General features: G+C 39.8%; 1 protein-coding gene across 1 annotated transcript in view; it reads right to left on the bottom strand.

The window, feature by feature from the left end:
- Positions 1-299: 299 nt before the first annotated feature.
- The window catches only part of STMND1 (stathmin domain containing 1), a gene marked incomplete at both ends in the record, with an annotated part of 35,342 nt that continues 22,704 nt past the window's right edge, over positions 300-12,937 (bottom strand). The window contains 4 exon segments of the mRNA XM_082664793.1: positions 300-378; positions 380-411; positions 417-560; positions 1,305-1,432. Coding sequence (XP_082520919.1) covers positions 300-378; positions 380-411; positions 417-560; positions 1,305-1,432 — 383 coding nt within the window.

Genomic DNA, 12,937 nt, shown 5'->3' with positions numbered 1-12,937 from the left:
TAATGGAAGCTGAAAGGTGCTCATAAATGAAAGACATTTTCACATGTTGGAAGCCACACTGAAGGAGAATGACAACTTTATAAAACCAAAGCTAGTCAAATCTTCCTCTTCTTTTTTTTAAGCTAACATAGTCATTTGGTTTACTCAGCTAAGCTCCAGCCCAGGCAGCTCTCACAGTCATTCCTAAACCCAAGGCACATCCCAGTGGGTCAGACAGTCAAAGAAAACATGAGACCTACTAAGAAAGTCCCACCTGGGGGAAAGGAAGCCTTTTCACGAAATTCACATAAAACGGCTCATTAGAATACGTCATCTGCTTGGTTGTAAGACATGTCTGACTCCACGACCCCGATACCTTCGTACCTGTAATTTCTATCATTCTATCATTTCAACAGCTTTCCTTCTGGCAGGTCAGAGGGTTCAAACGCGGCACAACTCACAGTTTTAAGTCCTTCTGCAAACGGAGCCTCCTTCCCACCTGCTTCAGCTGAATCTGAATGATGGGCTGGGGGCAGAAGTCGGTCACTCCGCAGCCTTTTTCTTATTTCTTCTTCTTTAGTCTGAAAAGCAGTATTAAAGAGTGAAAACAAGTCCGAGTGACTTTCTCCAAGTTCTCATAACTACTGCCTGTAATGAACATTCCTGGCTTCCCTATTTCATTATGCAATCATTCGACAAGCAGAGGTTGAGGAATTACTGTTGAAGAAGACAGAGCCAGCCGCCAGCCCCCACCCCATACCCTCCAGACACCCTCCAGACACCCTCCAGACACCCTCCAGACACCCTCCAGACATTCCCTCACAGGGCTGTGGTCTGTCCTTGCTCTCTGAGAGGCCAAGTAGAGACACCGAAGTAAAGGCTGTCAGACCAGAGCTGTGAAGGCTGGTTCCGGCAGAAGGGCAGACAGAGGGTTTATGGGCACCATGTGTGTGTAAATGTTGTAGAAGTTGTCTGAGGGTCTGCACGGCCTCCTCTCATCTCCCATCCTCCACCTGGGACCTCCTGCCACCCCTGGCCCCAACTGAAGTTTCTCTTTTTTTTAATAGGAAAAAAACACCATACTTATTTCTCAGAAGTGGATATTGCTTCCTTAGGCTACAGGGATGAAACTGTAATTCAACCAACTTCAAGATAGTGCTGCATTTCTTCACCACACAAAGAGAACTTAAACTAAACATACAGCATAGGAAGCATAGAGATCACTAAAAGAATTAATACAATCCACGTAATCGGTCTTTAAGCTGGCGACTGGAGAGGATGCGCGCGTTTCAGAGGCAGTGCCCCTCACGCGAGACCTGGGCTACCTTCCTGCACTCCTCCACTGCCTGCATCTTCTCTTCTATGTCCTTCATCAGGAAATCTTTTATTTCCTTTTTGATTTTAAGTTTTTTCAGCCTGGCTGGTGGCTTTCTCAGCAGCTTCTCAGTCATGCTTACGTGCAGAAAGACACTTTTTAAAATGCAGAAACAAATGGATTTATTAGCAGAGGAGAAAGATGAGAGAGAGAGAATAAACATTGTTTAAGGTTTTAGTCCTAAAAATCTAAACAGATTTTTGGATAGATTTGTAAAAATAATTACGTGAAAACTGGTAACAGCTGAACTCATCCCTAAAGACTTTATGCCTGGTAACAACAGAACTAATTCCTAAAGAAAAAATATCTATTAGATGTCTAGGAAAAAACAGGCTATTATCAAAAAACATGAAAGAAACATGCAGTGATGGAGGAGGGCTCTTGAGAAGTAAAAAAAAAAAACCTGGAGAACAAATAAAAGATGGGGAAAGGTGGCAAATGAATGATGCATTTGTAGTTCAAGGTAAAAAGTTAAACCCCATGATTTTATAATATTCCATAAGCTACAAATGACTTTCATTTGGGGTCGAGATTAGTTTTAGGACTTTTGGTCTGGTGAAAGAGAGAATTAACACTGGTCTTTGCTGTCAGTACTTTACAAATGTTTTCATGACAATAGAAAAAATCCCATACTATTTCCTGATTGACTACCGTTTATATGTTTAGAGCAGTGATAATGACTTTGATTATAATTTCTAGTTATTAAAAAAGGTTAAACTGTTGTAAAGGGTTTATAAAGTTTAATTTTTTAAAACTGGTTTTTAAAAATAATATACCTTGGTTATAAAAAAATTAAAATGATACAGAAATAGTCCCCTAATTCTCTGTTTAACCAGCTGGCCCCCAAAGCCACTCATCAGCACGAACCATTTTAAAGAGTTTGGTGTGTGTCCTTCCAGACATTCTCTGTGCACATATATCTATATACACATATATTAACAGTGCACCTGTCATGTTCAACCAATCAATGGGATTATACCATATACACTGTTTTGCAATTTACTTTCTTCATTTAATTTAATATGGACATCTTTCCAGGTCAGTATATAAAGTATATATAAAGAGTTATTAAACTGTCTTAATGAACACCAAGCCTTCATTATAAAATGAACCAAAACAGGCAGACCTCATTTTATTGTGCTTCACAGATATTTTGGTTTTCTTTGTTTTACAAATTAAAGATCTGTGGCAACCCTGCGTCGACCAAGTCGCAGGTAGGCGCCATTTTTCCAACAGTGTTTGCTCACTTTACGTCTCTGTGTCACATTTTGGTAATTCTTGCAGTATTTCATATTTTTTCACTATTATTATATTTGTTATGGTGACCAGTGATCTTTGAGGCTACTATTGCAAAGCGATAATGACTCGATGAAGGCTCAGATGATGGTTAGCATTTTTTAGCAATCTAAGTATGTTTAAATTAAGATCTGAACATTGTTTTATTAGACATAATACTATTGGACACTTAACAGGCTACACTATAGTGTAAACATAACTTCTACATGCGCTGGGAAACCAAAAAATTCGTGTGACTTGATTTATCGTGATATTTGCTTTATTGCAGTGGCCTGGAACCGAACCCACAGTATCTCCAACTAGGTACTCCTGTATTATTCTAGATAATTTCTCTAAAGACTTTTAAAGACAAAGGAGCTATTGATATCCATTGTCATATCGAAAAGACGGTCTCTTCAGATTGCAATGCTGTAGTTACTGAGAAAGTAAATCACACAAAGACAGACAGGTCAGCATAGCAGGAAAGGGTACCAGATCCAGACACATACAGCCCTGGGTTTGAATCCTGGCTTGGTCATGGTGTCGCTTTGCATGAATTCTTAAACTCCGTAAGCCTTCCCTTCCTCATTTATAAAATAGGTTTTATTTCACAGGATTTTTTTTAGAAAAAAAGAGGAAAATCTTTGCCAACTTGGTCTAGCAGGCAGATCACTTCTCTGGTTGAGGCACTGACTGGTGCATCTCTCCTGCCACGTCTGGCACACAGAAGCGAGGCCCAGCCACCAGTGGTCAGAACAGAGCAGGTAGTGGGATGGGCCACGACCCTGGATCAGTCGGGGGGGAGTGGTGCCTGCCGAATGGCGTACCAGGGTCGGCCGAGACGCAGCCCCTAGGGATTTCCAGGTGGTAGTGCGAACTCTTCGGGCAAAGGAGGGTGGGCAGGAGGGCGCCCAGCCCATAGTCAAGGAGTACTGGGATGTACAGCTGGTAGGAGAGCGGGAAGAGACAAAAGAAGAGGAGGAGAGAGTTGGACAAGGAGAAGGAGAGATGAGGGAGAGGATGAGAATTATGTGGCCCAAGAGGAAGAGGGGGACGATCCTCCTGAGGGCAGGGTACTAGATTCTGCTGCTGATTTTAAATTGGGATACTTTTTCCGCCAACTTATGATCCCAAAGTCTGTATGGTTCTAAAGAAGAGAGTGAATATCAGTATGAAAACGCTGATGACGAGGATGGGAATGAAAAACCAGAAGAAGGACTTAAAATGGACACGGTCTCAGCAGAGGGCAGCGCTGGAGAACACAGCTGGAAGGCATAAAAGAAATGGACGGCAAAAGAAAGACACATTTGCGCTTCATGGATATTCTAGTGTTCATTAGCCCAAAATACCAATTTTGTTTCAAAGTTCAACACCCCAAAATGATATTAACTGACATCTGACTTTACTCTTACCTTTTAGAGATAACAGTATTGTTCACATTGAAAATAAAAGCTTGTTTGAAATGAAAAAAATAAAGAGGAAAGTATACAGTAGCCACTCAATAAATGGTAATTACTTATTCAGTGAAAGCAGTGACCTTTTTCAATGACAGCACACAGAATCACAACCAAATACAGTTTTTGTAACGAAGGGGAGAAATGAGACTCAGAATCCCAGGGGCCAGCAGGCAGGAGGCCTGGGCTCTGTTTAACCCCGGGTCTACTGCTAATACGCACTGTGTGACCTGACACAAAGCACTTCTCTTTGGACTCACTTTTCTCAAAACTATACCATATAACGCTCCTCTGCAACTTGCTGAGGACGGCTAGGGTTCCTTCCAGCTTTAAAACCTATGATCCTTGGCAAGAATCCTTCTAAAGGATAAACATTTATTAAAGTTCTGGTTCAGCTGCAGCCTTCAGACACTTTTATGTGATGAGAAACTTTTCACTACAGGAAAACTGGGAGATGTTTGTCAAAGCAAGTTCCCCTCCCCCATCCTTGTGTCATCTTTTATGACAATTGGCTTTTAGGCTCCCTGCTGACAAAAGCCATCTGCTAAAAAGAAGGGACATGCTTGCTGTCCCTTGCTGTCCCTTGGAGGCTCAACTAGAGATACTGTGAAATTAGGATGAAACAGTTTTGGGGGGAAGTTCACTCACAGACGGCTAACAGAGAATGGAATAGTCATCTAAGATCCAATAAAGCAAGTCTCCCTCAGGCTTACACAGGAGTCTGAGCCTTGATTTAAATCATGAGATCAACAGTTTCAAGAGAGCTTGGGCTTTCTGGTTTGGCTGACCTCTTCCTGTGGCTTTATCCCAAAATGATGCATAAGAAATCATGTACTTCCTTTCCCTTGTGGAAGTTAATCCTACCTGTGCAGCCCTTGTCCTTTCTTGAGTTTGACACTTTAAAGAAAAGCACTGAAAGACCTGAGGAAAGCTATCTGTATTCTTTACCACTGGATTTTATAAAGTCAGGAGTTATCAATCGTTGGCACTTAAAAAATGATAGCATTATATGATCACATTATACGTAGAGAGGTACTACCCATAGAAACTCTAAAAAAAAAATTAACTTTAAAACCTATAGAAGTTACTAGTTCAATTATTCTCTTTAAGAACACCAGCAGGGGATGGAACCAAAGATGCTGTGATAAGAAGGGGATCTCGTTTCTAGCCAACCTGCTTGTATACATTACTTCTTGCATCTGCTGTGTCTTCCTCAGAGCTTTCCTAGTTAATTATTGACCGACAGATAAACCTACCCTGGCTATGTTCTCTTAATAGGAGTCTTGTGCATAGAATAAGCCAAAGTTTCTCACAACAGATCGGTCACTCCTGCTCTGCCACTGTCAAGACCTCCTAAGATGGTCGCTCTGAGCGTTAACTGCCATTCTTTTGTCTTTACCCTGGTCAACTTCCTCCTCCTTAAAAGACTCCCCATGAGGTTCAGCAAATAATGTTACTGACTCTGATCCATTGTCAACACACTCCCAAACTGCACTGAAGGTTATCAAGGACAGAGGTTGCCTGGAAAAGGGAATCAACTTAGACTAGAGACAGAAGGGATCAATAGAGGATTGAGAGTCTTGTGTAGGGAAACCCAGAACGGGAGAAATGAGTTTGGATGAAAAACACCTGAAGTGGTTAATACCTATGTGGATAAATGAGAGCCACTCCCATCTCTTTTAAGAGATCTGTACCAATCCATACATGTATTTACATGTGTATATAAAACTAATATACATTTATAATACAGCCACTGGAGTCTCAGTAGAATGTTTTAAAATATACTGGAAGATTCACTTAGTCTGATAATTTAGCTTCTTAACATCGTATTACTTACATATCATTATAATTCTTTCTGAGTGAGCGTAACATCGATTAGCGCGAATGTGCTTGCAGGCAGGTTACCCAGAGGGGCTATGGAATGCCTGTAGTACTGGCTAAAAAGCAGATGATGAAAAAAATTAAGAAAAAAGACGACAGGGGGCCCTGTGGATACAGATACTGCTGTAGACTTCTAAGAAGAGACTAGCTCATAGGGGAGTCCCCTTTTCAGCATCCTTTATTATATTTCACTCTAAATGATAACTGAATTAAAGATAACAACCTGGCTAAGACAGGGACAGATCTATGTCTAAATTCCCTTGTATTTATATATAATATTGGTCTACACAAGGAGCCTTGTTTTTAAGTATTCTCACTTCTATTGTTCTGTTTTTTTCTCATAATATTTCACTTAAAGTTTTTTTTAAATGAATGAAGAAATGGTGTTCACATGTCTGATTGGATTCATCATATTGTAGTATCTGCTGACATTAACATCCTTTTTTTGGACTATCCCCTTTTTGTTTCCTTTGTCTCTTTGTTTCTTAGTTAAAAGTATTAACTGTCTCAAAATATTATCATTTTCAGTTCTTCAATATTCATTCTCATCTTTTTGTATTGGCCTCAGAACTTTCCCCCGAATATCCAAGACATCTGGTGTCTGACACACATGTTCTCAGCTACAGCTGGATTGAAAGAGACTTTACCTGTGACACTGAGCAATTATACCTCTTCATTTCCATACGCTTCCTGGGTATCATCTTAGTCCTATAGTGAACACATGTTCTATTTTCAGGAATATTTTAGGACTCTCTTTCACAGTGAATGGGGATTTCAGTTTCGAAAGCTTTAACCCTTCCCAGCTTGATAATGGATTTGAGGGCTTGGTGTATATTTTTATTGAAACTTCATGGCAACGGTTCTCAGCCTGGGCTGCCCACTGAATCACCTGGGAGCTTTCAAAAGCACCTCATTCTGGGCCCACCCCAAGCCACTGGTCCCAGGAGTTTTGAAAGTTTCCTGGGTGATGCAAATGTACAGATTAAGGACTGCACTAGGCAATAAGATGCACAGCTGTGCGTTACAGCTCCTGCCTGTTGCAAGTCTGGCTTTTGTTGGCCATCTTGGCCCAATTCCAAAGCAAAAAAAAAATAATAATAACTGTGTTATTCTTTTTTTTCTTTTTTTTTTTTGCCGTACGCGGGCCTCTCACTGCTGTGGCCTCTCCCGGTGCGGAGCACAGGCTCCGGACGCGCAGGCTCGGCGGCCATGGCTCACGGGCCCAGCCGCTCCGCAGCATGTGGGATCTTCCCGGACTGGGGCACGAACCCGCGTCCCCTGCATCGGCAGGCGGACTCTCAACCACAGCGCCACCAGGGAAGCCCAACTGTGTTATTCTTGCCTACCTTTGCAGTCCTGTCACATTTAAATCCTTCTGAGAACACTCCACCAACGCCCCTGACAACCATTCTATTTCTACGTAATACAAATAGGATCACAGTCTTCATCTTTGGCTCTCTTAATGATGTTACTGAAAGTCAAGCCTGTAGTTTTCATTTCTTAATAGATACGTTTCCTTCACAAGGTAGCTTATATTAATTAACCTTGCTGGTGCCCTCGCAAGGTCCGAGTCTGAAGTCATTCATCTCCGGCACTGAAATCACTGAAAAATGTTTTAATGTTACTCCCACTGATGTGAGCATCAAGAGTCCATAGCATCTCTCTTCAGAAGGCTTGCTTAGCTACTGTATGTTCCCACAATCTATCCTCCTCCAGATGGCTCTCCTGTCTTTTTTTTTTTTTGAATTTTTGAATTTTATTTTATTATTTTATACAGCAGATTCTTATTAGTCATCCATTTTATACACATCAGTGTATACATGTCAATCCCAATCTCCCAATTCATCACACACCCCCACCTCCCGCCGCTTTCCCCCGTTGGTGTCGATACATTTGTTCTCTACATCCATGTCTCAATTTCTGCTCTGCAAACCAGTTCATCTGTACCATTTTTCTAGGTTCCACATATATGCGTTAATATATGATATTTGTTTTTCTCTTTCTGACTTACTTCACTCTGTATGACAGTCTCTAGATTCATCCAAGTCTCTACAAATAACTCAACTTCATTCCTTTTTATGGCTGAGTAATATTCCATTGTATATATGTATCACATCTTCTTTATCCATTTGTCTGTTGATGGGCATTTAGGTTGCTTCCATGACCTGGCTATTCTAAATAGTGCTGCAATGAATATTGGGGCACATGTGTCTTTTTTTTTTTTTTGCGGTATGCGGGCCTCTCACTGTTGTGGCCTCTCCCATTGCGGAGCACAGGCTCTGGATGCACAGGCTCAGTGGCCATGGCTCATGGGTCCAGCCACTCCGCGACATGTGGGATCTTCCTGGACCAGGCCACGAACCCGTGTCCCCTGCATCGGCGGGCGGACTCTCAATCACTGCGCCACCAGGGAAGCCCCACGTGTCTTTTTGAATTATGGTTTTCTCTGGGTATATGCCCAGCAGTGGGGTTCCTGGGTCATATGGTAATTCTATTTTTAGTTTTTTAAGGAACCTCCATACTGTTCTCCATAGTGGCTGTATCAATTTACATTCCCACCAACAGTGCAAGAGGGTTCCCTTTTCTCCACACCCTCTCCAGCATTTGTTGTTTGTAGATTTTCTGATGGTGCCCATTCTAACTGGTGTGAGGTGATACCTCATTGTGGTTTTGATTTGCATTTCTCTAATAATTAGTGATGTTGAGCAGCTTTTCATGTGCTTCTTGGCTATCTATATGTCTTCTTTGGAGAAATGTCTATTTAGGTCTTCTGCCCATTTTTGGATTGGGTAGTTTTTTTAATATTGAGCTGCATGAGCTGTTTATATATTTTGGAGATTAATCCTTTGTCCGTTGATTTGTTTGCATATATCTTCTCCCATTCTGAGGGTTGTCTTTTTGTCTTGTTCGTAGTTTCCTTTGCTTTGCAAAAGCTTTTAAGTATCATTAGGTTCCATTTGTTTATTTTTGTTTTTATTTCCATTACTCTAGGAGGTGGATCAAAAAAGATCTTGCTGTGATTTAGGTCAAAGAGTGTTCTTCCTATGTTTTCCTCTAAGAGGTTTATAGTGTCCAGTCTTACATTTAGGTCTCTAATCTATTTTGAGTTTATTTTTGTGTATGGTGTTAGGGAGTGTTCTAATTTCATTCTTTTACATGTAGTCCAGTTTTCCCAGCACCACTTATTGAAGAGACTGTCTTTTCTCCATTGTATATCCTTGCCTCCTTTGTCATAGATTAGTTGACCATAGGTGCGTGTGTTTATCTCTAGGCTTTCTATCCTGTTCCATTGATCTATATTGCTGTTTTTGTGCCAGTACCATATTGTCTTGATTACTGTAGCTTTGTAGTATAGTCTGAAGTCAGGGAGGCTGATTCCTCCAGTTCCGTTTTTTTCCCTCAAGGCTGCTTTGGCTATTTGGGGTCTTTTATGTCTCCATACAAATTTTAAGATTTTTTGTTCTGGTTCTGTAAAAAATGCCATTGGTAATTTGATAGGGATTGCATTGAATCTGTAGATTGCTTTGGGTAGTATAGTCACTTTCACAATATTGATTCTTCTAATCCAAGAACATGGTATATCTCTCCATCCATTTGTATCATCTTTAATTACTTTCATCAGTGTCTTACAGTTTTCTGACTACAGGTCTTTTACCTCTCTAGGTAGGTTTATTGCTAGGTACTTTATTCTTCTTGTTGCAATCGTAAATGGGAGTGTTTCCTTAATTTCTCTTTCAGGTTTTTCATCGTTAGTGTATAGGAATGCAAGAGATTTCTGTGCATTGATTTTGTATCCTGCAACTTTACCAAATTCATTGATTAGCTCTAGTAGTTTTCTGGTGGCATCTTTAGGATTCTCTATATATACTATCTTGTCATCTGCAAACAGTAACAGTTTTACTCCTTCTGTTCCAATTTGTATTCCTTTTATTTCTTTTTCTTCTCTGATTGCTGTGGCTAGGACTTCCAAAACTATGTTGAATAATAGTGGTGAGAGTGGACATCCTTGTCGTGTTCCTGATCTTAGAGGAAATGCTTTCAGTTTTTCACCATTGAGAATGATGTTTGCTGTGGGTTTGTCGTATATGGCCTTTATTATGTTGTGGTAGGTTCCCTCCATTCCCACTTTCCAGAGAGTTTTTATCATAAACAGGTGTTGAATTTTGTCCAAAGCTTTTTCTGTATCTATTGAGATGATCATATGGTTTTTATTCTTCAATTTGTTAATATGGTGTATCACATTGATTGATATGCATGTACTGAAGAATCCTTGCATTCCTGGGATAAATCCCACTTGATCATGGTGTATAATCCTTTTAATGTGTTGTTGGATTCCGTTTGCTAGTGTTTTGTTGAGGATTTTTGCATCTATATTCATCAGTGATATTGGTCTGTAATTTTCTTTTTTTGTAGTATCTTTGTCTGGTTTTGGTATCAGGGTGATGGCGGCCTCATAGAATGAGTTTGGGAGAGTTCCTGCCCCTGCAATTTTTTTGGAAGAGTTTGCGAAGGATGGGTGTTAGCTCTTCTCTAAATGTTTGGTAGAATTCACCTGTGAAGCCATCTGGTCCTGGACTTCTGTTTGTTGTAAGATTTTTAATCACAGTTTCAATTTCATTACTTGTGATTGGTCTGTTCATATTTTCTATTTCTTCTTGGTTCAGTCTTGGAAGGTTATATCTTTCTAAGAATTTGTCCATTTCTTCCAGGTTGTCCATTTTATTGGCAGAGAGTTGCTTGTAGTAGTCTCTTAGGATGCTTTGTATTTCTGTGGTGTCTGTTGTAACTTCTCCTTTTTCATTTCTAATTTTATTGATTTGAGTCCTCTCCCTCTTTTTCTTGATGAGTCTGGCTAATGGTTTATCAATTTTTTTTTATCTTCTTGAAGAACCAGCTTTTTTACTGATCTTTGCTATTGTTTTCTTTGTTTCTATTTCATTTATTTCTGCTCTGATCTTTATGATTTCTTTCCTTCTGCTAACTTTGGGTTTTGTTTGTTGTTCTTTCTCTAGTTCCTTTAGGTGTAAGGTTAGATTGTTTATTTGAGATTTTTCTTGTTTCTTGAGGTAGGCTTTTATAGCTATAAACTTCCCTCTTAGAACTGCTTTTGCTGCATCCCACAGGTTTTGGATTGTCATGTTTTCATGGTCATTTGTCTCTAGGTATTTTTTGATTTCCTCTTTGATTTCTTCAGTGATCTCTTGGTTATTTAGTAACGTATTCTTTAGCCTCCATGTGTTTGTGTATTTTACGTTTTTTTCCCTGTAATTGATTTCTAATCTCATAGCATTGTGGTCAGAAAAGATGCTTGATATGATTTCAATTTTCTTAAATTTACTGAGGCTTGATTTGTGACCCAAGATGTGATCTATCCTGGAGAATGTTCTGTGCGCACTTGAGAAGAAAGTGTAATCTGCTGTTTTTGGATGGAATGTCCTATAAACATCTATTAAATCTATCTGCTCTATTGTGTCATTTAAAGCTTGTGCTTCCTTATTAATTTTCTGTTTGGGTGATCTGTCCATTAGTGTAAGTGAGATGTTAAAGTCCCCCACTATTACTGTGTTACTGTCGATTTCCTCTTTAAAAGCTGTTAGCAGTTGCCTTATGTATTGAGGTGCTCCTACATTGGGTGCATATATATTTATAATTGTCATATCTTCTTCTTGGATTGATCCCTTGATCATTATGTAGTGTCCTTCCTTGTCTCTTGTAACATTCTTTATTTTAAAGTCTACTTTATCTGATATGAGTATTGCTACTCCAGCTTTCTTTTGATTTCCATTTGCATGGAATATCTTTTTCCAACCCCTCACTTTCAGTCTGTATGTGTCCTAGGTCTGAAGTGGGTCTCTTGTAGACAGCATACAGATGGGTCTTGTTTTTGTATCCACTCAGTGAGCCTGTGTGTTTTGGTTGGAGCATTTAATCCATTCACGTTTAAGGTAATTATCAATATGTATGTTCCTATGACCATTTTCTTAATTGTTTTGGGTTTGTTTTTGTAGGTCCTTTTCTTCTCTTGTGTTTCCCACTTAGAGAAATTCCTTTAGCATTTGTTGTAGGGCTGGTTTGTTGGTGCTGAATTCTCTTAACTTTTGCTTGTCTGTAAAGCTTTTGATTTCTTCATGAATGTGAATGAGATCCTTGCCGGGTAGAGTGATCTTGGTTGTAGGTTCTTCCCTTTCATCGCCTTAAATATGTCATGCCACTCCCTTCTGGCTTGCAGAGTTTGTGCTGAGAAATCAACTGTTAACCTTATGGGAGTTCCCTTGTATGTTATTTGTCATTTTTTCCTTGCAGCTTTCAATAATTTTTCTTTGTCTTTAATTTTTGCCAAGTTGATTACTATGTGTCTCGGCATGTTTCTCCTTGGGTTTATCCTGTATGGGACTCTCTGCGCTTCCTGGACTTGGGTGGCTATTTCCTTTCCCATGTAAGGGAAGCTTTTTACTATAATCTCTTCAAATATTTTCTCGGTCCTTTCTCTCTCTCTTCTCCTTCTGGGACCCCTATAATGTGAATGTTGTTGCGTTTAATGTTGTCCCAGAGGTCTCTTAGGCTGTCTTCATTTCTTTTCATTCTTTTTTTCTTTATTCTGTTCTGCAGCAGTGAATTCCACCATTCTGTCTTCCAGGTCACTTATCTGTTCTTCTGCCTCAGTTATTCTGCTATTGATTCCTTCTAGTGTAGTTTTCATTTCAGTTATCGTATTATTCATCTCTGTTTGTTTGTTCTTTAATTCTTCTAGGTCTTTGTTAAACATTTCTTGCATCTTCTTGATCTTTGCCTGCATTCTTTTTCCGAGGTCTTGGATCATCTTCACTATCATTATTCTGAATTCTTTTTCTGGAAGGCTGCCTATCTCGACTTCATTTAGTTGTTTTTCTGGGGTTGTATCTTGTTCCTTCATCTGGTACATACCCCTCTGCCTTTTCATCTTGTCTATCTTTCTGTGGATGTGGTTTTTATT

The sequence above is a fragment of the Grampus griseus genome (genome assembly GCF_964374135.1).
Source record: "Grampus griseus genome assembly, chromosome: 10".
NCBI lineage: Eukaryota > Metazoa > Chordata > Mammalia > Artiodactyla > Delphinidae > Grampus > Grampus griseus.
This window is presented reverse-complemented; position numbering and strand designations above follow the sequence as displayed.